The sequence below is a fragment of the Mauremys reevesii genome, linkage group 24, assembly GCF_016161935.1.
Source record: "Mauremys reevesii isolate NIE-2019 linkage group 24, ASM1616193v1, whole genome shotgun sequence".
Lineage (NCBI taxonomy): Eukaryota > Metazoa > Chordata > Testudines > Geoemydidae > Mauremys > Mauremys reevesii.
Window position 1 is genome coordinate 8,325,681 of NC_052646.1, and position 26,374 is coordinate 8,352,054.

At 42.9% G+C, this 26,374-nt stretch overlaps 1 protein-coding gene across 4 annotated transcripts in view; it reads left to right on the top strand.

Annotated features, from left to right (window-relative positions):
* The window catches only part of PI4KB (phosphatidylinositol 4-kinase beta), a 56,426-nt gene that overhangs the window by 3,281 nt on the left and 26,771 nt on the right, over positions 1–26,374 (top strand). For all 4 annotated transcript variants that reach the window (XM_039512653.1, XM_039512655.1, XM_039512654.1 and 1 more), the window contains exon 3: positions 10,879–11,849. In XM_039512653.1, the coding sequence (XP_039368587.1) occupies positions 10,908–11,849 (942 nt within the window). In that variant the 5' untranslated portion in view covers positions 10,879–10,907. The remainder of the gene's footprint in view (positions 1–10,878; positions 11,850–26,374) is intronic.

The window sequence follows — 26,374 nt, forward strand, 5'->3', positions numbered from 1 at the left end:
GGTGCACAGAGACCAAAGTCCTGTGAATATCCCTTTAACCAGGTACAGTATGAACAGTGGCAATACAAGCATCTCTTACGCTTTGCTTCAATCCTGATTTCAACATTAACCATTATAATGACTTGTCAGTCCTGTATTCCAGTCAGTCATTTACTTCTCTGCTGCAAATCCTTATTGTGCTGGGTCTTCTGATATGATTGTTTTTTTAGGAACTGGACTGAGACCTCACCCCCAGCTCATTCTATCGCTCCTCAGATAACATCTCTCAGTCGTTAATGACCAGGGCTGAATTTGAAGAGCTTAGATGTGGCGGGCTTTGTAGCCCAGTACCATTCCACTGAGCCATCTTGTCCTTCCTGTGCTTTGTAAATGCCGGAAAGAACTACTTAGGGGTTTTAAAAATTATTTGATATGGGGGGAGGGATAGCTCAGTGGTTTGAGCATTGGCCTGCTAAACCGAGGGTTGTAAATTCAATCCTTGAGGGGGTCATTTAGGGGTCTGGGGATTGGTCCTGCTTTGAGCAGGGGGTTGGACTAGATGACTCCTGAGGTCCCTTCCAACCCTGACATTCTATGATACTAGGCAAGTGGCCTTCTGAGAGGCAGTTTTTATTAACATATTTTCACGGTAGACAATATACCAGCAGACCTGATATCACCTGATTACCTCTCTTCATTCCCTCTGGGGCACCTGGCATTGGTCTCTGTCAGAAGACAGGATATTGGGTTAGATGGACCTTTGGTCTGACCCAGTATGGCCGTTCTTATGTTCTTCTGATCTGTTCCTACAGAAGATGCTCCAAGTTGATAGTTCTGTAGGCTTTAGAGTCAAATGGTCAATATGTATTGCACTATCCATTCATTCATCTTCTGGTATCTAGACACAGGTAATACTTTGCACTCTCATAGCATTTGCTGTCTGAGGATCTCAAAGTGTTCTACACACAGTAAAACTTAAGGAACAGCTGGGTGAAATAATTTGCCCGAAGTCACAAAGCAAGTCAGTTGCAGAATTGGGAACAGGACTGGGAATCCTTACTCCCAGTCCCTTCTCAGGTGATTCTGCTCTTTTGTCTTAATGGTCTTGTTAATGTCTAGGAAAGCTGAGAGATTTCACCTACTCTGGCTCTATGAGCTGGGCAATGTACTATTTTTATATTGCTAACTGTGTTCCACATCTAGTAATAATAACTGAAGTCAGTGGTTCATGTGGGTTCAAGGGATCTGCCTGTGTGGATCCAGCTGCAGGATCAGGGCCTAAGACTTCAGCTTCCACTTGATGGAGATAGAAAACTCCAGTAATAAGACTGATTTCTCCTCTGGAAATCTGACTGTGATTTTAGTAGAAACTCCAGTCCTGTGGTCCTTAGATTGCACTAAATGTGGGTCTCCATGTTTGGAACAACTAAAGATGAGCCACTCCTGTCAGAGGCATTATAACAGTCAGAGCAGGGGCCTGGGAGCTTGGTCTACTGGGTTCTCTTCCAAGCTCTTGGACGAACTCTGGGCAAGTCACTTCACCTCTTAATTCCAATATTGATAACTCAGGATATTCTTGTTAAAATAGTAAATACACACACACACACCAGCTTTGGAAGGAATATAAAGCTCAAGCTTCAGGCCATAAACAATCGTCTAACTGTTGCAGGGGCTAGGAGGAAACTCCCTTGGGGCAGGCTTCCCCGTAACCAGGGTTCCCTCTAATTTTTCCCACCAATGCGCGGAATGAATTTTGTTATGTGCACCAATATGGAGGTGATGTGTGACACCTCATCTTCGTATTGGTGCACATAGCAAAGTTCATGTGGTATGGGTAGGGCCGAGGGGTTTGGAGTGTGGGAGGGGCCTCAGGGCCGGGACAGAGGATTGGGGTGCAAGGGCTCCGACTGGGAGTGCGGGCTCTCGGGTGGGGATGAAGGGTGTGGAGTGTGGGAGGGGGCTTAGGGCTAGGGCAGAGGGTTGGGGTGCAGGTGTGTGAAGGCTCAGGCTGGAGGTGCAAGCTCTGGGGTGGGGCTGGGAATGAGGGGTTTGGGATGCAGGAGGGTGCTCTGGGGCTACGACAGGGAGAGATGACTCCTCCCAGCTCTCTCCCCACAGCATCTCTGGGGCTGGGGTTGCAGGACAGGTGCCCCTCCCCCGGGAGGTCTGGGCTGGGCTGTGTTTGGGCCGGGGGAGGGATGTGGTGGCAGGGCCGGGCCAGGGTGCCCTGGTTGCGGCTTGATCAGGGCTGGGCTGGCCATGTCCCGGCCGCGGCAAGTCCCCAGGCAGGTTTCCTGAGCGCCTGTGTGGCGCTAAGAAGGCTGCCGTGCATCTGCGCAACTCACAGGGCACTTAGCCCATAACTGCCTGCTGCAGGGTTTCTTCCTCTGCAGCGTTTGGTACTGATCATTGTTGGAGACAGGCTGCTGCTCCAGATAGGAATTGCCAGACCAGATTACACCACTGTACCTTAGGACTTGTCTACACTTGAAAAGCACAGCTGCAGTGTAAACACTATCTATGCTGAGGGGAGGCGTTCTCCAGTCAGCATGGGTAATCCACCTCCCTGAGAGGTGCTATTCTTCCATTGACGTAGCACAGTGTACACTAGAGTTATTAGTGACGTTGCTCAGGGCTGTGGATTTTTCTCACTCCATAGCAACATAGCTGGGTCGACCTAACTTTGTGTAGAGCAGGCTTTGATTTATCCCTATTAAAAAGAGGTTGGTGATTAATGTTTGCAAAGTACTTGGCGATGAAAGAGCTAGAGAAGAGCAAATTATTGTTGAAGTGTTTTTGAAAGTAGCAAGTTGATTGAGTTGCTGCTGCAGTTAAAAGTGTTCATGGTGGGTCTCAAACTTTGCCTTCTGAGATGATTTGACTTGTTCATAATTTTGCTTAGTCTGGATATTAAGATCCCATTTCCAAAGGAGTTGAGCCCCTGCAGCTCTCATTGACCACTGGGGTAGCTGGAGCTGGGGTAGCACAGTACCTCTGAAAATCGGACCACAACATTTTTTATTATGGAAAAATTAAGTTTAAAAAAGTCACTGGATTTAATTATTTTCCATCGCAAGTTATAACTGATGGAAAGGGAATGAAGGAAGGATGGTTTTATGGTACAGATCTGTGAGTCGGGAGATGTGGCTTCCTTTGTGATTTTGGGCAGGTTGCCTCCGTTTCTCCACTCCAGCATGAGATCCTTTCTTCCGAGGGGGGTAGGGAAGCTAAATGAATAAAGGGCCCCAATCCTCTGACAAGTGCTACAGAAGGACAAACAGTAGTAGTTTGCTATTAACAGAGATTTTGGATGCAGAGTTTTTTGTGCAAGGAGTTTGCTGCTAGTCTTTATCCCTCATGTGATTGTGGAGCAGTGATTTATTAGAAGTCATTTCTATCATGTCTTTGATATCATTTGTCTTTGTTCCATGCTGCGTATCCTGCAGAGTAGATCTGTTTTAATCCAGATTTAGGAGTAGCGCCTCGTCCTGGTTGCATGAGCCCCAGACTTGTTACTATTTAAGTAATGCAGAGTTGGCTGAATCAAATCCAGCATAAAATGAAACCTTGCGAAACCGTGAAGAGATGTCAAGCGCTTATAACCCGAGCATTTTTTATGAGTCAGACTGTAGCAGAAACTTCAGCCCACTTGTCAAACTATTTGGAGCTCTGTCCTGATCTGAGGTCCACGTAGTGCATTATTAGTGCAAACTTGCAAAACCAGCTGCTGTGCTTGTGCTGAAATGGTTTTGATGAGGTACTTAGTGCTGAGTATCTAAGTGGGATCAAGCCACTGGTGAACAATCTCTTTAGCTGATACTCTGTCTGGCTCCTACAATAGAGCATAACCCCCCCCCCCACACACACACACACACAATTATTGATTGAGAAAAGCAGCTACTGGGCAGGTGCATTAGAGTTTTGGTGTACTGCTTTGATGCATGTGTGGGGTGACCCTATTGATTCAGTGGGGAAAAAGATGGATTAATTTTACATGGTGTCCACAGATCTATCAACTACAGGTTTCCTTTGACCTTGACGTGGCAGACCACAAAGGCTCAGAAAGACACATCGACTATGATTCCTATGTTAAGGAGTCTCTGAGTACTCATTGACAGTCCATCTTTTACTTTTCCTGTTTTTACATCGTACACCCTGGAGTGCAGGCTAGTGGTTAGAGCAGGAGACTGGGACTCAGGACTGGCCATTACTGGCTCCACCTGTCTGTCATGGGCACATTCCGTGATTCTTAGTACCACGGAAAACTGTGCTGCACTGTGAATGCTCTTGTTGGGTATTGTGGGAGAATCTGTCCTTCTTTTCTGGGGATTTATAGAGGAAAGGAACAAACCTGGGAATTCACACAATGCAGCTAGTTCCAGGTAGCCATGCTCCTCATTTCAGCATCTAGCCTGGACCTTACAAGTGTCATAGCATGGGTCACACTCTGGATAGGACCCCATATTGTAACACCAATTTAGATGCAGGTCAGATACAGAAATGAGGAGGTGACTGCCTGGAACCTACTGGCCAAAGAGTTGATAAATTAAGCCTGTACTTAAGTGCTTCGCTGGATCAGGGCCAGAGGCAGGATCAAGACTCTAATACTAGCCTCCTCTGCCCATTCACAGTATCACCGTTGGTGTGGAAACCCTTTCGTCTGTGCGTCTCCTGGCCCCCAGAATAGCTTCCCTTCATCTCTCCTCCTTGCTGACTTCCCATCTCACATAAAATCTCAACTGAAAAACATCTTAATCTTGCTCTTCCTCTGCTGTTTATTATTAAAGTTTATTCTTAGGCTTGGAAGGGTTAGAGTTTTATTGGTACGTGTTGATTTCATCGTACGCACGGAAACTGATGGAAAAATATTTCCATCCATGATGATAGAGATTATTGACAGCTAGGCAGAATAGGTAAAATGCTGCTTGAGAACTGTGAGAGTTTGATTTAAGGCTATTCACTTTGTATTATTTGATGTGTGATTTTGTGTTTTAACAATTATAAAGCTGAGACTTTTTGAATCTCAGCATCTAAGTAATTGTCTGACCACCCACAACTGTGAACATTTAAATGAATGAAAATTGGGAAAAAATGCTTAAAATTGTTTTGTGAAATTTTGAAAATTTAAATTGATAAAAGTAGGAAAAAATTCTTAAAAATAAATCTCAGTATTATCCTTTGAAATTATGAAAGGATAAAAATTGACTTCTGCCAAATCTACATTTTTTTGAGAGTACAGTTTGTGAGAAAAACAGCACAGAAGATGTTTCGTTGTAGAACAGGGTGCAGCCTTAAGGGCAGAGTCTGTCCCTTGAGCATGTCTGGCTTTTGAATGGATGAGACGTGTATATCGTGTTCAGGTTTAATCCAGTTCAGCTAGGTGTGAAAATGGATGGAAATCCATCTGTGTTGATGCCGAGAGAAGAATTTTTCTCCTACTTAAGGAATTTCATACTCGAAAGAGAGAGACACATTCTCAGATAGGAATAATTTATAATGGTCTTTGTTTAAATGCTGCTTATAGCATTCTGCTACAGCCTTCCTACGTGTTCTTGGGCTAGTTGCTTCCCTCTGTGCCTCAGTTTCCCACCTTTTAAAGTAAGAATAGCACCTTCAGGGGGAAGTTGCAAGGATTATTATTTGTAAAGCACTTTGCGATCCACTGAAAAGAGGAGTGACAATGCAGAGAGTCGATATAGTGAAGGCAGAATTGAAAATGAAGTCTTGATTCAGTGTATATTGAAATTGCTTTATTCCCCCTCCTCCTTCCCCGTCCCGATTAGTGTGTTCTGAAAAATATCTGGAGCTGGAATGAGATGCAGTAAATCATGAACACTGAGGAAAACAAAAAGCAACACTGTGTAATAGAGACCAGATGTCTTATTGACTCTCCATCCAGTATTCCTGTTTCCTTGCCAGTTGTAATGCTACAGTGCTAACAGTCTTTATTCAAGGCAAGCAGGACTGGGGTATTTTTTTTTAAATGCCATCAATCTGTCCCAGGTCTCCCTAAACTCTTACAAGGAGTCACAAAAAACAATGGTAAAGAGTTCTGTGGCACCTTATAGACTAACAAACGTATTGGAGCATGAGAATGTGCCACAGAACTCTTTGCTGCTTTTACAGATCCAGACTAACACGGCTACCACCCTGATACTTGACAAAAAACAATGCACTTCAAGGGCTTTGTTAACATTTCACTGCTTCGTGTGTGAAATTCTATATTAATTGGGCACTTTCCTTTCTTTTGTGTTAAATCGCTGACTTCTGTGGAGTTCCACCGGGTGGAAATTGTGGGTGAAGTAGGAACCACAAGAATTCAGTTCAGGTTGCTTTCTAGATTATATTGCTTCATTGTGTGTAGCTAGCTGCTGGGTTTGTTATCCTAATGAGCACAGCGATTTAGAATGGGGGAGCTAAGCTGAGGTCTCAAAGCTGCAAACTGAGGTAAATAGCACACTGTAATATGTTTAACCAACTGTTGAGAATCACAGAAAAATATAGAGGAGGATGAAGGCAAACAATGCATGCATTCCCTAGTTGGGATGTTATGGAGCATTTAGAGAGGGAGATATTTCTTTGGCTTTCTCCAAACTGTCCCAATTACAGACATATCACTGACTAAACCAGGTGCGAGATGGTTGATCTAGAATAGATTGTGTCCAGGAGATACAGAAATAAGTCAGACAATCCTGGCTTTAAACTTTAGTTCTAAGGACTAAAGAAATGCCCTGCACTGGTTCCAGTGCTAGAACTGCCATGGGGAGGGGACCCAGTAGGCCTGTATGTTTAATTTGGCTCTCGCGGTTCTCTAATCCAAGCTGAACCCTAGGGTGACCAGACAGCAAGTGTTGAAAATCAGGACGGGGGTGGGGGGTAATAGGAGCCCATATAAGAAAAAGACCCCAAAATTGGGACTGTCCCTATAAAATGAGGACATCTAGTCACCCTACTGAACCCACTGAGTGGTTGCAAGTCTCTCGCCATGTTTCTCCTTTTGTTGCTGATTTAGCACCGCTTATAAGCAGTGCCTTTTGTTGTGGTGTTCCTGAGCAAGCATTGCTTCCCAAAGAGAAGCCTTTTGGGCTGTGTGGGGGTGATAAAGGATTTGGGGAATTGTTCTGGGCTTTGCAGCTGCTGCATTTCGAGGTTTACACAGTGGTGGAAGCCACCATGTGCCTTGATGGGAATCTAGATGACATGTATAAAGCTGTTCTAGATGACACACGGGGTGCAGTAGCCCAAGTCATGGAAGCTTTACGGAGGTTTTACAGCTCAGCATTTCAGTGTGATCGTTTTCTTGTCTCTAATGATTCTGGAACATGACATAGGTGTTCTGGGGCGTTTAAATAAATTAAAGATAAAATCTTAAACATTTCTATTTCTAATAGGGTCCACTGAGCATGCACACCTCCAACTTTTATGACCCTTTAACCAGGGACCATCTTATGGTTTAGGGAAGAAGGTGCTGCTGAAAGGGTGTAGAAATTAGACCATGGAGTTGCTTCCTTATCTGGACCTGTTGCTAGCTGGTGTATTTTACTCCCTTCCAGGTCTTCTTTTGGCTGATGTGTTGCAAAGCTGGTACAGAATAATACTTATTACTCTGCTAGGCCTAATACTGGCCCTTGTTATTTTATTTGTAGTACAGCGCCCCTCCGTTGCGCTAGATACTGTATGTACGTGTAGTAAGGGACCATACCCGTTCTGGAGTGCAGAATAGACAAGACTGATTTTTGGGCATTAGGGGGAGGGAGATGGAGGGGGACTGAAACACAGGGAGATGAAGTGATTTGCTCAGGGTCACGCAGAGATGGGAACTGAGCTTAGATCTCCTGAGTCTCAGTCCAGTGTCTTAACCGCATGGCCATGCTTCCTTCCTAGCTTTCGTATACTTAAGTTTAAAAATAAGCTTGTGGGGAAACAGTTGTTTAATTGGATCCCTATAGTATTTTTCCTCTGCAGCCTATCAAGAAACTTGTCCAAAGCATTTCTCTGCATCCAAAAAACCCCAACCCCCCCTCCTCCCCCCAGAGAGTCTGGGACTATAAAAGCCCTCTGTGATTGTATGTTAGATTGTTATATTAGTCAGGGATGACTGGTTAGCATGGTATAAAAGGTACTTTTGCACTTGGCATGTGGCTGATGATCTAGGGTTGGTCTTTAACAGATGCCACAGCTGATTTTTTATTAGTCGGTGTTTGTCATCCCAGTTGGCTTGATGTTAACATTTTAAGGATTCCAGCTTGCAGAGATCCCTTGGAATGGCTTCCCCCTGTCATAGGCAAACGACAATACCTGCTTTTGTGCCACAGTCCTAGTCCTTTGTTGAAATATAGAGGAAGAGCTCTCCCTTGTCCATGTATTGATAGTGTTGAGTTTTCATGGGGCAAAGCAGAGCTAATTAAGGAGGGAAAATAACTTTGTGTTTTCCGGATGATTAGGAGCTAATTACCACAAACATTCTAGGCATGTAGGGTAGGCACCAAAGGAAATGGTGCGCACACAGGAAAAGTAACTTACAAATGCTGTGTATGTTACTTCTGTGCAGAAGGGGTGAAAGATGTAGTTACATCACTTCAAATGGCTAGAAAGATTGATAGGACCTTGCTGAGATTTGATCAAACTTCATTTACCCAGAAGTTAGAACTAAAGCAGTTCTTTTGTTAGAAGAAGAGGAGAAAATCTTCATTTTACAGAAATAGATAAGTTAATGGCTAAGCATCCCTATATTACTTGTATTCAATTCCAGTATTTGAAAAGAAACTCTTGGATATTTTTGCCAATGAATTCATTCCTCCTCTCTCGTCATGGCAAGCCAAGGACAATAAGATAGGAATGTAATTATTAGAACTTTACCTAAGTGAGAGAGAGGATGATCTAGTGGTTAGGGTACTAGCCTAGGACTTGGAGACCTGCATTCAAGTCTCTGCTCTGCCCCAAACTTCCTCTGTGACTTTGAGGGGTCACTTAGCTTCTCTGTACCTCAGTTCCTTATCTGTAAAATGAGAAGACTGGTTCTTTCCTACCTTGTGCATGTTGAGGATAAATGCAGACTGTGAGTCTGAACTCAGATACAAGGGGACCTAATAAGTACCTTAGATAGAAAATCTTCCCAACAGCTGTGGGATGTGAGGAGATATTCCCATTACACAGATGGGGAAATGGAGGTACAGAAAGTTGAAAGGATTCTCCCGATGCTAATGGCACAGCACTGGATCTATCTTTAATTCCTTAGACTGGGGAAAATCCAGACCGCTATACCCTTTTGAACAGACCCCAAAATCTTTTTATTTACTTACTATTATCATTATAGGTTTTTTCTTTTTTTTTTTTTCTTCTTCATTATTTTCTCTGGAGTTTGGACCTTGACTATATCTTGACCAAGAAATTTGGGCCTTGACAAAAAACAGACTACCTCTGCTTTAGATGTTAAGCTTTGGTTGGACAGTTACAGTAAACAATCAGTCTTAGGAAAACTAACTTAAGGCCCTCTCATTAATTTGTTTCAGGATTATCTTCTGAATCTACAAAGAGAAATGGCTTTTTTCTTAAAGGTGGGTGGGGAAGAAGAAGAAGAATGGATTTTCTGGCAGTATGCGGAAGTAACCATGTGATTGGTTGCCCTCAAGTGGTTTATGTCATAGATTAGCAGATAAACATGGTATTCACTCTTAGAAATAAATAAACCAAGTAATTAAATTAGCAGGGAAGTCTCTTGTCCTAGGCCCTGTGCCCTGCCAGTAAGGATTTTGTAGGCTGTAAATATGGAGTCTGGAGTCAGATTGGGAATAGAGAGGCTGAAAACTGTTCAGTGAACTCTTTCCACAGCAAATAATTCTACTGAGTTTGGATGTGACTGTGAGGGGGCAGGAAATAGGTATCCTACCAAAATACTTATACATTTGAAAAAGATGGTGTTACTATATGGTGATTGATAGCTATCTTCTTGTACCGTATAGCAAGGAAAGGAAAGTGGTCAGAACTGCAATAACAAACATTTATTGAAAGGAATGTCTGGTTAAAAAAAGATACTTCCACTTGGCCCTGGGTTTCCTTGTTTCTGGTTGACTGTAGTAGGATTTTTGTTGCAGTTATGATTGAGATGACAAAAGTAGGAAGTGTTTCCAACTCTTGGTTTTAGCTTTATTTTTTAAAAAAAGTAATATTAAAAACGTGTGAATTGTAGGAGGTGGGGCATAGGCCAGGCATCTGAATGTGGGGCTTGGAGCAGGAATTCTTCTAATTGTTGTTCTTGCAAGTCACTTAGTCTCAATTTCTCAGCATAATACAGGGATAACACTTACCTACCTCCCAGGAGTGTCAGGCGACTAACGTTCAAAGTGCTAGGTAAGCGCTAAGTATTAATCTGTCACAAGGGGGAATTAAAATGATAAAAGCTGAGCGGGGAGGGATTTATTACATTCTAGTTATGAACAAAGCGCATTGGATACACCCAGCTGGGCGTATAAAGCCATAATCCCATTAATGGCTACGTAACCTTGCAAAATTCCTTTAGTGTGAGGTTAAAAGAGTTTCCTGGTTATTTTCTTTTGCTTTTTGCAAATCAAGGCTTGGCAGAAAGGGCCTTGAGAAGTAGTCTAAAGGCCAAATGTGATCTACTTCAAGATAAGCCTCATTGCTATAAATTGTGCATATACTAGAGGTTTTCCCTATTGTAGTTGCACCAATGGGCGTGCCATCCCTCTGCAGACAAGACCCTAGCCAAAAAATGTTCACTCCAGATTGTCTCAACTCTAAATATCTTCTGAGGTACATCTCAAAAAGAGTGCACCAAAATGCACCTAGCAGGCTCAGCAGCAGGTTAATGGGCAGATGCTCTCTCTCCCCTTCCCAGAATGGTGCCATTGACTATCTTTCCCATTGCTTTCATTTCAGCTTTGAAGTGTGCAGACCTGCCAACTGCTATGGGTGACGCTATTGTAGACGCAGCCCCTGGGACAGCGGTGGATCAGTCATCCGGCCCAGTGCTGCAAGGAAATGGAGGGACTCCTCTCAGTGTCATCAGAGAAGGCGTTGGGGAGTTGGCGGTTATCGACCCTGAGGTGGCGAAGAAAGCCTGTGAAGAGGTCCTGGAGAAGGTCAAGCTGATGCATGGGGTCTCCTCAGACAGTGTGGCTAAATCAGATGATGTCAACGAAACGGAGAGTGCTCCACGGACCAACCTGGAACTAGTCAATGGAGACGTTGGAGATGGCTGTGAAATCAAATGCTTGGACGACCCACCTGGCACGCCTTCCAGGATCCGGGAGGAGGATGAGACCATGGCCAACACAGTGAAAAGCGCCCGGAGGCGGCAGAAGAACAACTCGGCTAAGCAGTCCTGGCTGCTCAGGCTCTTTGAATCCAAACTCTTTGATATCTCCATGGCCATTTCATACTTGTACAATTCAAAAGAGCCGGGGGTACAAGCTTATATTGGAAATAGGTTGTTTTGCTTTAGGAACGAGGAGGTGGACTTCTACCTGCCACAGCTTCTAAACATGTACATCCATATGGATGAAGATGTTGGCGATGCTATCAAACCCTACATTGTGCACCGCTGTCGGCAAAGCATCAACTTTTCCCTCCAGTGTGCCCTGCTCCTGGGTGCCTACTCCTCGGACATGCACATCTCAACTCAGCGACACTCCCGTGGGACCAAGCTGCGGAAGCTCATCCTTTCTGATGAGTTGAAGCCAGCTCACAAAAAGAGGGAGCTGCCGTCTCTGAGCCCGGCGCCCGACATGGGATTGTCACCTTCCAAAAGGACTCACCAGAGGTCCAAGTCAGACGCCACAGCTAGCATCAGCCTGAGCAGCAATTTGAAACGGACCGCCAGCAATCCCAAAGTCGAGAGCGAGGATGAGGTAATGTTGGAGTCTCTCTGTGAAGGGTGTGTCCGCAACAGTATAGGTGCATTTGAGCCTCATCTCATAACTCTTCCTCTGCTAGAGATTTTTATATTAACCAGTGCAAATGGCGTAAATTTCATTTACTTTTTTTCCCCAAGCAAAGCGGCATTATGTGCTGTAGCCATGGCTGGAAAACGTAGAGCCTGTTCATGCAGGAAATCTCTTCTGTAATAAAAGAAAATACTTTGCTCTTCTCTAATGCCTTTTCTCTGAGAGTGCTACAGGTGCCTTTACAAAGATAGGTGAGTATCGTTCCCCTGCTTTACTGATGGGGAAGCTAGAAAAGGAAGGATGACCTTATGGGTAAGGTAGTGGGCTGGGATTCAGGAGCTCAGTTTCTAAGCCACAGATTGTATGACCTTGGGCAAGTCATTTAATCGTCATCTTAATTTTGTTGTCTGTACAAAGGGAGACAACTGTTTCCTACCTTACAAGGTTCTTGGAAAGGTAAACTTATTGTTTATGAGGTGTTCCAATTCAACAAGAATGGGCCCATATAAGTAGATAGTTAAGGGCATGGTGATTTAGTGCTAGAGTTAAGAATAGAACCCAGGCTCCTATTCCCCAACTCTGAGCCCTAGCTGGCTCCTATTACAGGGAGGTCCCCTGTACATTTAGCAGATATATACAGGAATGCTTTGTGCTTGTTAGTTATAGCTATGGTAGCTGGCCTCATGACCATTGTTCATATGAATGGGTCTCTCAACGATCAGTCTTTTCTCTGATAAATTGGTTAATAAATATGATCAGCACATCTGTAAAATACAGCTGGAGACTAACCCTGGGTTCCTCATTCCCTGAAGTTTTTGTTTTGAATTGGTGCATTAGGGCTTGCTGTTGGTGACCTTGAGAGCTCATCTTGGGAGGAACATTGGTATGAAATTGCAGGCTTGATGCAAAGCACAGAATGAATATTTCAAGCCTCTGCTGAACTTTCATTCCCTGTCTCTGTCATTTGCATCAAGGAAGGAGTTGCAGAGAGATTCAGAACAGAGGGTTGTTAATATCCAAGGTCGGTGGGAATGCATCTGTAGCTGAATGCATCTGGCAGGGGAAGGGAAGGCCCCCAATTTCAGCACAGAGTGGCTGCCCTTCATAGTCACCTCTGAGGAGGATTCCATCGAGGTGTTCAAAAATAATCCTTTGCAAAACAAAACTGCCTCCGTGCAGATAAGCCCAGACAACTCCACCAGGTCTAGTCTCAGTCACTGTCCAAAATGAATGTCTGAAGCAAAAGCCTTTGCTTTTGAGAAGAGAGCCGTGGCATTTTTATATTGGCTGACTTTCTTGTTCCACAAATTGCCTGTTGTAATTGGTCCTCCTTTTCCTCCCAGCCATAAAGCAGAGGAAACCCAAACTGTGTTATGTCACAAGAGTTAGGCTGTGTGTGAGGCTATGCCAATTTGCAGTGTCTAGTGTTAATGCAGCTTAATGCTAAGCAGTATTGAATAAAGACTAAATCAAACTTGCATGTACATTTCCATGTTATACTTCCAGACCTGAATGGTTCTCACAGGCCTTGTGACTGGCTGGGTGATGCTGGTTATTTTTAAGTATAGAAAATTATGCATGTAGACATGGATTTCATATAGCCTTTGCAACCATATTGTTGCCTCTACTGAGTGCTTTATCTGTTTGCCAGGTACTGTGTTTATTTCTGATGCTTTATTTTGAGCTACATTTCTTACAAAAGGAATCTAGGCCCCCCACCATCCATTTCACAGGTCTGGCAGATAGTCTTTCATAACAAAAGGATAAAGCTGTGTCCTTGGTTTTTGAGGGAGGGAAAGGAGAGGAAAAATCTGGTAATCTGAGCTTTATTACATTGCTTTCAAATGACCTTGATGTTTTCTCCACATGTTCTTTTGGAAACCAAGGTAATGAGGAGTGCAAGTCGTCTTTCCAGTGCTACGGTGTTAGTGGGCGAGAGACCAGGGAGTTGAGGTGTAGAGTGCTGATCTGTGAGGTGTGCGCAACAAATTGGAGAGAAGCAGTGCATCACTTCCTCTGTCTTAACTCAAGCAGTTGAAATATTCTCTTGGGGTAGTGAATCATCTAACCAGAAGGGATAATTAAACAGCTGGCAGAGAATTAGGCTTGTTACACCTATACATTACTCCACAGGTTCAAATCACAGCAGGGCTGACTCAGCCCTTGGTCTTTCCAAGACAGATAAAATTTAATTCCGTGCTTTCTCTGGATGTAGGTCTGTTTTTCAAAGGCTCCTCTGAATAATAGACAACCAAGTTCCTCTCTACTCTGTCTAGACACTAAAGATCTTGTGATTGTTTCTGTAACAGCAGGGAGTTTAGCTGACATCCTTGGCTAATGATCCCCATCCCCTCTGTTATGCAGTCTGTTTTGTGAATGCCAGAGGGGGCCTTGTAATTCTTGTATGTATAGAACTTGTGAAAGTTTTTTTTGTGAGCCTTCAAGAAAGAGACTCTACAGAAACATGAATTAATAAGGATATCAGCTGAACACAGCCTGGCCGATTAGTGGTTAAAAATGTCCTGTTTTCCGAATTCGCATGTCATGAGCCAAGGGGAAGGCACCATGTGGGTAGGGTAAGTGAATGTTTCATGTCCCTGACAGTTCACTGTTTGGTAGAAAACAGCTGGCTGACAGAAAGCAGGACACGTGGAGGTCTCCTTAGCGCATACTGGCTGCAGCTGCTCACATAATGGAAACTGAAGCTTTCATCTATAATTTATGTAAAGCTGCACTGAGAAGAGTTTCTCTTGGCAACGTTTAAAACCTATTTCGGTCCAGAGGCCACGCAAGCCTTTTAAATGGTGTATGGCCACGGAGGAGGCCTCAGCTATCCAGGCTCTTTAAAACCTTTCCCAGCTTCAGAACGTTCAAGAGGCTGGTTAAGATCCTCCGTTTTCTGTTTAAATTCCTAGAAACATTGTTGTCTTGTGTTAAAACAGCTAAACTCCTATGAGAACAAACTCTCCTGCAGACTGTCAGATGGTTTTAAGAGGCAGCTATTTAATGTTAAGTAATTCTCAGTCACTCCATCTTTGCACTTGGAGCAGTGTCCGCGTATGGGCCTAAGGTGTCTCTAAACGCCCCCTACTCCCCTGCCATATTCTGGGACTGTGCAGAGCCCTGCCCCATGGGTGCAAGTATGCTCTAACTTATGCTGTGTTTTCCATGGCTCCTGGGAGGATGAGAATAGCTGTAGCGCAGTGCACTCCAACTAGCTCCTCAACATACACTAGGGGCATGGTCCTTCCAGAGCCCTGTGCAGGGGGATCTCGGGGTGTGTTAGAACAGCATAGGGCATTAGCATAAATGAGTATCGGGGCCCAGAGGCTCTAACTGCCCCAGTGAATTGCTGCTGTTCTTAAGATTCTGTTTGGAGAATTTGACCAGTACTGAGTGCCTGCAAGCACTGACCAGGTGGATGAGCAGCAGAGGCAGCAAAGTCTCCACCAATAACATGTCACTTCAGCCCTTGCTGACCTCATTTAACTTGGTCATGAACCGTAAGAAATATACTTTAATCACCCCCCACGAGCGAGTTTCTCTGCCTTTTTTCTGACTCCTCAAAATTCTTTCTTTTAGAGATTGCAGAACGTGATTATAAAATGAAAACTGGTTTTGGGATTCAGATTAAGAAAGTGGTTACTGGCAAAGATCATGACTGAGCTTTCCTTCAACTCTGATCTTATTGGCGATGCCCTCATCCAAATTTCTGGTCCTACACTGGCATCATCCTGCCGGGGACATTCATTAAATATTCAGATTTGCCTCATTTTTAAACCTGTAAAAACCTCAGATGTGACCAGGCCAGGGATAAAGATTTAAACTTCCATCAATTGGCCTATACTATTCTCAAAATCCTTCTGTAGCACTATAAACCTACACCTGGCTTTACAAACTTAAATGCAAGCATGTCATGTATATAAAAAGACAAATTCAGGACAGCAGTTCAGGAGAGAACAGGTGTGGGGGATGGAACCGAGCACCAGATTTTCGAGAAAAGTAAATCATTCCATTCGCTCTAATCTGGTCTAAGAGAATGTTTAAACTAAAACCAATGGGAATAGACTAACTTCAGCACTAGCAAAAAGCCTGTAGGAATCAGGAAGAACTGAAACAGTGGGATAATTAATGAATAAGGTTTGAATAAGGATGAATCTATAATTCAAAGATTATTATTGCCCCGCCATCCTTGTTTATGGACCCTTAAATGAGACACACGTTCATACTGCTTCCGGTTTACTCAGGCCTCTGTCGGTACCTTCAGTTCTGGATTAAGCTAGTCCAGTTTAAAGCAGGTGTTAATACTTTTTTATTTTAAATGCATTCCTTTTAGAACATAATCAGCCGGGATGTTAGTACAATCCGATCAGTTGCCAAGCAGTCTGGTGCCAGCATGCCTCACAGGTCTGGCTAGTGCAGGTTGAATGAGAGACTGGGGTAGAGAGCACTTCTGGAGCTCAGAGGCATGGTGCTACAACCCAATTGGTAAACAAGTATGTAGGAGTTAGCACAGTAACACTAGAGATAAGTTACCTTGATTTTTATGGTGAGAGAATTGGGTTTCTTTACATCGCTGTAATAAATCACCATTTCTGGCCATCTTTGGGATACAAAAGCACTTCCTGTTTCTCATCTTAAGTGCAAGTCTCTGCCCCCTAATGGCTTCCTTACAGATGAATGCCATAGTATCTTGTGAGCATGTCAAATTGGGCTAGGAGGTCATGATGGAAAGCAGATGGGTTCTTTTGCTCCCTGGAATATAAACCACATATCCTGTTAATTGTCAGTCATCAAGAAATCCTGTAACTAGATCTTTATTCCCTCTCTCTTCCCTTGCACCCCATCCCCCCAAAAAAGATTTTAGGTTCTAAAAAAAAGATTTTAGGTTCTTGAAAATATTAGATTTTATTAAAATATTCTTTCCACTAATGTTGAACAATCATGAAATGGTTTTGAGGTGCCTTCTAAACTAGAAGGTTGGGAATTTTCCAGCACTGTGACTTCTTCATGCCTCTTTGCTGTTTAACCAGAACTGTCTCTTCCTTGTGGGAAAGATCTGCTTTCAGGCGTTCATTTAAATATACGTGCTTGTTTCACTTTGGGCCAGTTTGAGCTCTGGTGTAGTACATGCAACTCCCGTTGAAGTCCGTGGAATTATGCCAGGGATGAATTTGGCCTTTCATGTGTTGCTACCTGAAACTGTAGCATTTTATTACTGCATACAGCTCTTTCAGTTAAGATCTTCTTGTTCCAGATGTCACGTCATGCTGCATAACCTCAGTAATAACCATACATGAGGTGCATCATTTCAAGTGCTCTTGCTTGTGTTTCTTTTTAATTCTTGCCAGGTTGAACAGTCAAAACTGAACCTCATGACAAGTTTTAATGGTACATGTTTTATCCTGTATTTGTTTTCCTTCAACATGTGTGTGGACTTTTGTAGCAAAAAGCTGCAAGGCTGAAATGAGTAGCATTGTCACTTTGAATCCTTCTGGCTCAGGGAACAGACTGGGTTGCTGTTGTCTTCTCCGTTCCTGGAATCTTTTCCTCGACTTTCCCTATCAAGGTATTTCTGATGCTTTCACCACCACCATGGGGACGCTAGGTTAGGGTGACCAGATAACAAGAACAAAATATCAGGACACATTGGAGGGGGGAGGAGCTGAAGCATGCCAAAAAAAAAAAAAAAGCCGGAGTGCAAAATATCGGGACAAATGGCCTCCCAACCATACATTGCTCAGGACACAGGACAAACAACTAAATATTGGGACAGTCCTGATTTTATTGGAACGTCTGGTCACCCTGCTCTGGGTTTGTCTGTTCACCAGCTCAAATGAGCATCCAGCACTGTCTGTATTTGGACACTGGTTACAGTTACTTAGTGACCTTAATTTTCCACCTGAAGAAATTGAGACCTGGACACATGAGAACTTGCTGTAACTTGATTCAGAAGCAGAAACAGAAGACAGTGGACTACTGTCCAGTGCTCCATTCATAGAAAATAGTCTGAAATGCCATTGTTGGGCACATGCCATCTACGAAATGTCTGAGAACATCCTGTAACATGACAGGATTCCTACAATCTTCCCAGTGAAGAAGCCATACGATACAGATGCCCTACAATTTCAGAGATGTTGCTGTTATCTATCTCTTCACAATGTAGGTCTCTGTTAAAGTTTTCCATTGAGCATTGGCTACAAAAATTCTGCTTGAACAGCATTCATGCACCAGAGATGGATTCTCTGCTCCTTTTGCTTCATGGGACTCTTCTTTCCTCACTCCTCTCCTTTGTCATGGTCATCACTGTCCTTCCTGTCACTTGAGTTTGCAGCCGTGATGTCTTTTTCTTCCTTTACGTCATGTCCAGAATTCCTCCCTTCCCCTTTATCCCTGCTGGAAATCGGAGGTGCCAAGGTGGGGCCAGGAAGCAATGTGATGCGCTCTCCACAAACTGTGAACCTACTAACCAGTTCTCGGTGCCAAATGATGATTTATTGATGGGCAAATTGTCCACGGTCTACAGCACCTATAAATCAGCCTTGTAAAATTCTACTTGCTGAGGATGAATAACTGTCTTTGACGGAAAAATTATATATTGTCGTCATAAAGAGTTGGAAGTAAATTTTGTGCCTGGGATGGAAAATGGTCACTGGGAGTTTTGTTAGCACTGGAGCACACTGTTGATAGTGGAAAGAAATCTGTTTCTTTTGCATCACCTTATTTGCTGACAAGATAATTTCAGTCTATATCGAACACCATTTGGAAACCATGCTTGCTTTTTCAGCCATGGCAATGGTTCTCAGAAACTCCAAGTCACAATTTAGGTCTAATATTTTTAAGGACCCTCTCCCCCCCCTTTTTTCTCAGTTGAAACATAAGGGATCAGTGTCTTGCAGTCTTTTCTGGCTCTGCAACCTTTGTACAGGGAGATCTGCGTGCTCCATTTCTGGGAGAAGAGTTGCTGTGGTGACAACTCTGGGAATGATGTCACCATGGTGGGGCAGGGTAAAGAGAGGCCATTGCTTGCTGACTCAGTGAATGTGTCAAATTAACGGGGGGAGCAAGATCATGTCACCAAGCAGAGTTTCAAGGTGGATTTGGCAATTCTGTTGGTAAAACTAGTCTGCACAAAGAGTTCTGGCCAGAGCTGACTGGAGTGAAAGTTATGACTCTGTTTCTTAGGAATTTCTAGCCTTTTGTACAAGGGTTTAGTGTTGTGTTGCAAACAGCTATTACGGTTTGCAAGTGGAAACCAGCACGTCTCATGTCAGTTGATTAAATTTCAATAATATTGACCCCAGTTACGGCTTTTTATTTTTTTGGGAGGTGGGAAGGTTAAATTTAAAGTGAAGGAAGTCGTCTCATCTGCTGATGAGTTTCATTTCTTGGCTTTGTTTAAATAAAGAAAATAAGTTTTGTTTTCTCAAATCCCCACCATAAGTCTAATAGGATTTACTGTAAAGATGGAGACCATTTTCCTGAGTGTCCTTAGAAATGGGGTTTGTTGCAAAAGTAAAAAATGCTTCCCTTACAGTATGTAAACATGTCTGCATCAGTTTCCTCGTGAACTTCTGTGTAGCTAGAGCTGGCGAATACTTTGTGAATAGTATCCGTGGTAGTGCTACATTAACCAGTTCCATAGCTGATGTCCTGCAGGTCCAGCCTGCTACTCTACAATATTTTGGTATAGGAGGCAATGGTAGGGCTCAACTTTTGGGGATCTGTACTCTGTGCTCGAAGAGCGGGGGCTGACAATGCTGTGCAGACAGTCCTCGTTTTCAGCACCTCCTAATATTTCTACTTATCATTTATATATCATCTTTGTACTTCGAAAACGCCGTACATACATTAAGCCATACAGGTAGGTAGTAAATGGACTCCATCTCTCAACAACTGTGCAAGTTCTCTTGATTTTGCCAGTCGAGGGTCCCAACACAGCTCCGCCAATGCTCTTCAGTTTTGAGTTTGCAGCATCCACTGGGATTAAAGTTCTGATCTTCCACGTTAGCTCTTCTGGTGTCCCACAATCCTGACCCTCTGCAACCCTCTTCCATTCCAGTCTTCTCTCTAAGCTCCCAGCCCTTCCAGTGCACTTCACTCCTGATTTTCGCTAAGCTCTTTGAGAGATGGACATTTCTTTTTGTTCTGAGTTTGTACAACGGCTAGTACAGTTGAATCCTGGGCCCCACTGCAATACAAGTAAAAAATCTGTATATATCACACCACTGAACTGTGATACTTCAAACTGAGCAGTGTTTTTTTGGAGGGGAGAGATGTGGACATAAGTCACTAAGAACCTAGTTACTTCTTTCAAAGATGAGTTCATACAGGGTCTTTTTTTGGAACAACAGTATGTTTTAATAAAAAAATAACTTGGGCCTTGTCTAAAGTTACTAAGCAGTATTTTGTCTTCAGTATCATGTGACATAATGAGAGAGCGCTTGTGATGAAGGACAGTGCTGCACTTTGTTAGGCTATGCAAAAAAGAGATCCAACTGAAATTCCTCCTAGAATCTTTGTCATGGAGAATAGCAGCAAAGTAATCTTTCTGTATGGCTCATTCACTCCCTCGTGCCTGTCCCTCCTCCTCCTGCCACCCACACGATTCTAAAAACTAGAGAGGAAAAGGATTCTGATTTTTTCATTCTAATTCAGTAAATTAAAACCATCTAATCTAAATGGAAATTTTGTTGTTAACTATAGACCTGCCCAAGCTCTTATTATGAATTAGGAGTTGATAGTTCCTGGGTCCTCACAGAATCTGCTCCTAATTTAGTTTGCTGCACATAAAACAGAATGTTTATTGGAGCTGGTTCAACTAGTAAGGTAAAAATTTTAAGTAGAAAACTGCTAATTGAATAATAGTTGAGAATCTAGGCTGGCTGCCAAGGAAAAGTATTGAAAACCAGATCTTTTAAATGCCAGCTTCTCTGCAGCTGGTTAGAAACATTTCAGCTTGGTATGGCAAAGTAGCTCAGAGCTTTGGAATAATACCAGTTTGAAACTAAATGTGAAGGCATTGATATCGGTGTCTTAAGCAATATTTTAAGTGGTGCTAGAGCGTTGTGTAAATACAAATCTCTCTGCACTTCATACAAAAATTAATCCTCTAGAAGTATTCTGAATCTAAAACCTGCTTTTTATTAGTTGTAAACATTCTCTCCCTTTCCTCCCACCTTGCTGTCCTAGCATCCAGGATCTGGTTCCCCATCCCCTTTTAAAACAAAAGCACATTAGTTTTGCAATGCATTATAAAAGTAACACGGAGCTAGTACAATAATAAAGGTTATATGAACAGTAAGGAAAGGGAGGAAGTGTGCCTTGGTGTTATGGTCCAGGAGACAGGCATGGGCAACAGAACTCAGTTCTGTTCTGCTAGTGTCCATGTGACCCTGGACAGGTCACTCAGCTGCTCTGTGCCTCAGTTCCCCATCTGTAAATTGGGGACGCACTTGGGGCCATGCCATGCACTTGGTTGGAGCCTCTGGGCACTACCATAATACAAATAATAATGGTCAGATGGCCACTTGTGCTAGAAGTACCTCTAGGGGTATCAAGTAAGATGACTTGGATACCTTGATTACGTAGTGCACAGTTATAAATGTTGAGATCCTTGCAGCAAGGATTCTTGAAGTGAAAGTGACTTTTAAATGAAACCAGGCATGTCAAGCTTTGTAAATTTTACAAAGATCCCTTAAATTATTTTTCACTATCATGATGAGCTGCGTTCAGTGGGTAGAAAACTTGTGCTGAGCATTATTCTTAAATGTTGCAATGCTCTACAGGTGAGAGCCTGATGCTATAAAATCATAAGCAGTTCATTAAAAATAAACCTAGAATTTGATTTTGAGTCTCTCCTTGGTGCAGAGAGAAATACCTGGTGAAAATAAACAGGCAAAAGGCACTTGTAATGAATGGTCAAAGGCTGCAAGTGTCCATGAATGTGCTATGAAACTTCAGATTTTTATGAGAAAGTCCAGAGAATTCAATGTTCAAGGGTTCTTGTTGCCCTGGTGACAAATGTGGATATTTACCAATGGTTCACAGGTGTCACATCTATACCTCTGAGTTGCTAGGGAGAGGAGTTGGCTTTTGGCCTGCTTTGAGCACACTCATTTTCCCGCTGTTTTGTTTTGTAAAGCAATTACTTGGCAGGCTACCTGAAGGTAGGCTGGCAGCACATTAGCACAAACAAAGGGAAACTGACTGATACCGAACTGAAGCACCGAGTAGTAACGCTTTCACTGGTGGCTGAGCCTGGCGATCCGTGAAGGGCAGAGAATTTCCCCTGCCTTTCTGTGATGCCCCAAATGTGTCTGCCCTGCTAGAACCCACCATCCGGGAATGAACACACAACTGGGACATCAGATACAACTGTCAGTTCTGGTTTGGGTGCTTGCAGTCTCGGTACCGGCCCCTTTGTGTCCGGAGGATGCACCCAGGTAGAGCTGAGAATGTTGTGAGGATGGGATATTTTCCTGCTAAGGTGCTGCTGAGCTGTAGGTGCCTCTTGTGAGCTTGTTTCACCTGTGTGATAAACCAGAGAGGTGAAAGTGAAATCACTGAGATACATCATTGAAGGTTGTTCCTGGATTCCTCCTCTCATCTCCCAAGGTTCCCAGTGACTGTGGTAGAGGAAGTGCTGCTGATCTCCTCCATACATGTTGATTTGGTTTGTGTGCGTTCAGGCTTTGTGGCAATGTTCACACCATTTTATTGTTGGTTTGGGGTTACTAAGAGGGTTTAGGCCAGTACCCTGCTTTTACTTCCTTCCATCTCATGTTCAGAGCCCTCTAGAACTGGAGAAGCAAATTCTACCATTTCCTTCCTGTTAAACACAGCTGAGAACATTAAAATTGAATGAGGATAGGTGCTAAGATGTTCTGAGCTTCTCAGGGTCATGCCTAAAGCTTGTAAGGTTAGCAAAAAGCTATGCACTGAATTCCACAGCAGGTTTGGTTATCTGCTGTTTCTGTCCAGATGCACTAGATCCCCTCCCTATACCTGTGGTGCTTTGAATAAGGTCACAGCTTTGTCTCATTTCTAATGACACAAGCTAACCCTTCCATGATCTTTAGCCAGCCAAATGACCCATCAGCCATACCCTTCTATGCCTTTTGTTCATCAGTGTAGTCACTTCCTCCTTGACTTTCCATTTGATTGTTACATATTAATGCAACATCATGATAAATTTTTGCCATGTGTGACACCATCAACTGATACTTGTCCAGCTCCATAGATAATTCATGCTACAGGAATCCCATACTGCTCTCATTTCCGTGGCTACCATAACATCGTGCCTTGGGGTTTTCAGCCTCCACGCTAGTTTGGGGAGCAGAACCAGATCTTACTGGTGGCCTTGTAAACATATTTACTAACCCCTCCTCTGGAGGGGAGGATGAATCTGTTGGTTTGTGCGTTTGCATATTTGACTCAGGCAGTCCTGTGGTTTATGTAGTCTGCTTGTCATACCAACATGAGCTGCAGAGATGTTCAGTGAAGGGCAATGGCTTAATTAAAAATAAAATGGAAACTGAGCCTTTGAGGAAGTTGACTTGGACTGTGCAGTAGCTGTTCCTTCCCTGAACTAGCATTGGCTCAGGTTTCTGTAAGATGTTGCAAACATCTGTTGCATCAGTAAATAAGTCAAATTACGCCACAGTCCAGGAGTGAAGAGACTGACTTGCTGCTCCATTCTGCACCGTGGCATGGCCTTGTAAGAGCAGTGATTGAAGTCAGTGGATTGTATGACCTTTGTAACCCTGACTTGGGTCAAATAACTGTGGCCAAGAAATAAGGTTCAGTTGTATCTTACCATCACTCCCTTTTTATTACCCTGCCTAAGTGTTGGCTCTTACTAACTTCCCACTCATGGACTATGCTCTGCCAACTCTGCCTTACCAAACCTGTCCCCTCCCACTTGTGACGCTGTGCCGCCTTTTGTCATGCTGCTCCCCTGTGTTTGGAAGAGAGCCCATTCTAGTACTCCAAGCAAGACTTGTTCTTCTCCTTCAAGCCTCTCCTAAATCTTCATCTCTTCTGGTAACCTTTCCATATCTAACAGTTCAACCTCATATCATTTATCCATTCATTAAGCTCTCATTACACTTTCAAATATTTTTTAAAAATCTTGCAGCTAACAGAACACAAGCCAAGTAAGGTGCAGCCACTCTGCTTATATGTAGTATCCATTCCCTTTCTGCTTTGTTTTGGCTATGTAGACTATAAGCTCTTTGAAGCAGGAAACTTGCTCTGTTATTTGTAAGAAAAATGAAGCCCACACTAAGGGCACCTATACATAAGATTTGTAAAGACTCCATGACCCACAGATTTATATAAACAGAGCCCACATTGATTTGAGTTTCTTTCTGTCTATGCACGTATGTTTAATAGAAGCAGGAAATTGGCTGATAGATAATCTAGACACCTTGCTGTCAGTACACCTTGTAAACTGGCTTTGCCACAAAACCAAAGGGAGAAATGTCTATCTAGGTTGCTTTTTAGAAGCACCGATTTGCCTGGATAGTTTAATCAAGGCAGCAGGTAGTAACTGACTTATTGAATTCTGCCGGTGTGAGGTAATACTTTTATTAGTATCATAGTTCAGTCTAAGCTAATAGAACCTGCTGATTTGTAGAGCACAGGAATTTGCTCATTTCTTCACGTGAATCGACTCTTAATTGCTTTCCTAGATAAGCATTAAATGGAATTGCCCTTTATTTCTATCAAATTCTTACATCCTCTCCGAAGTTCATTAAATTAAATGAGTTGGATCAGATTCTCCGTGAATGTGCCTGTCTGAATAGGTGTGCTTAGTTTAGTGTGTGCTGGAATCCTGGAGGAATCCACAGGTTTCTAATCCTGAGTACCAAGAGAATTGAGTTTCTTTCCTCCTTATGCAATCTTGGGCATCCTTTTTTTTTCCAGTCAGACTGGTTGAGTTTCCCTTCAGAGTTAGGAGATATCTAATTGAGAAAGTTATACTTGTATAAACCAAGGTGTCAGTTTAAACAGAATACTGCTGTAACTGCCCATATTCTTACTCCAGAATAAGAGTGTCTTTTTTTGTTTGTTTGTTTATTTTATGCCTCTTTTTGGAAGGGGTTTAACATAAACCAAACAAGCTACTCTTATTCTGGAATAAGAGCTATAGCAGTTTAGTTATACCAGTACAATTAAACCGGTATAACTGGTAAAACTTTTCTGTGTAGATGAGCCCTAAATTATGTCTGTCCAGCAAAAGGAAGCTGCCGGAATTTGTTAGAATTGCTGTTAATGCTAGATAGTTACTAAATAAGAGTCAGATGTGGTTTGTAATTATCCAATTATCAGATTTTTTTTTCCAAGTTGCTTTAAGGTTAACTTTTTAATTTAACAGTTTGTATAAAAACACCTGTTAAGTTATATTAAAATGTTTTAGTCAAAGTATAGATTTTGTTTGAGCTTTAAAAAGCCAGCTGTGGGATTTACTCACGTAACACCCCTTTGAAATTAGTGGGAGTTGTGTGTTTAAATCCTATTCAGAGGTTGAGGTTTCCAAAGCTGTCTTTCTTTAAAACAGCTTTGAAAAGTGCTCATTTTAAATGGTTTCCAATGAGATCTAAACGTCTGGTCCTAGAATGTTGTGTGAGGCTGTCAAGAGGAGGATTCCTGTTGGCTTTTTATTACATTTCAAATGTACTTTAAAAACAATGGGACTGATGCTCATATACCCTAAAGCGCCTTTACACTGTCACAGTGGCGTTAAAAAGGCTTTAGGATGGATGGGGAATCAGGTTCATTGCTTTTAATGACTTAAGGTAACATTTTCAAAAGCGTCTAAATGATTTAGCAGCCTAACCCATTTTCCAAAATGAGTCAGTCACTCTGAAAGTCAGTGGGACTCGCAGTTTGTAAGCAGGAGTAGTTACTAACATCTTGTAGATTACACTGAAGTTTTCATTCTTTGAGTGAGGAAATGGGGTAACTTGTAAGCCCTGTAATACAATCCCAGCTGCTGTTGGCATGGGACTGAAGAGGCTGAATGGGAATTGAGTTTGGATCTCTGGAGTGCCGGCCGGCTTTTTCTTTCCTCTCTTTTACCCAGATGTTTCTGAAACTCCACGATTCACCCTCTGAGTGTGTCTGTAGTTGGCATATTTGCTTCAGTTTATATTTGGTTTAAAAAAATCACTTCTATTTCATTTTTGCTGGGATTAAGCCAGTATCGCCTTTTTGCCTTGGACGAGAAAAATTCCACTGACTCAACCATATTATAATTTTCATTCTCTTTGTTGACTCATCCAGACTCTGTCTGTGTGTCTCAGCCTGGGTCACAGTTGCTGGAGCTGGCCCATTGTGTGACTAGAAGGAGTCCAGTGTTAAACCCTGCAACAAAGGTTATCACTGTAATGTGGAAGAAATGCACTTTATGGCCACAGCCCGTGAACAGTCAGTTATTCATACTCCAGCCTGCTTAGTACAGCAGAAATATCTCATTCATATAT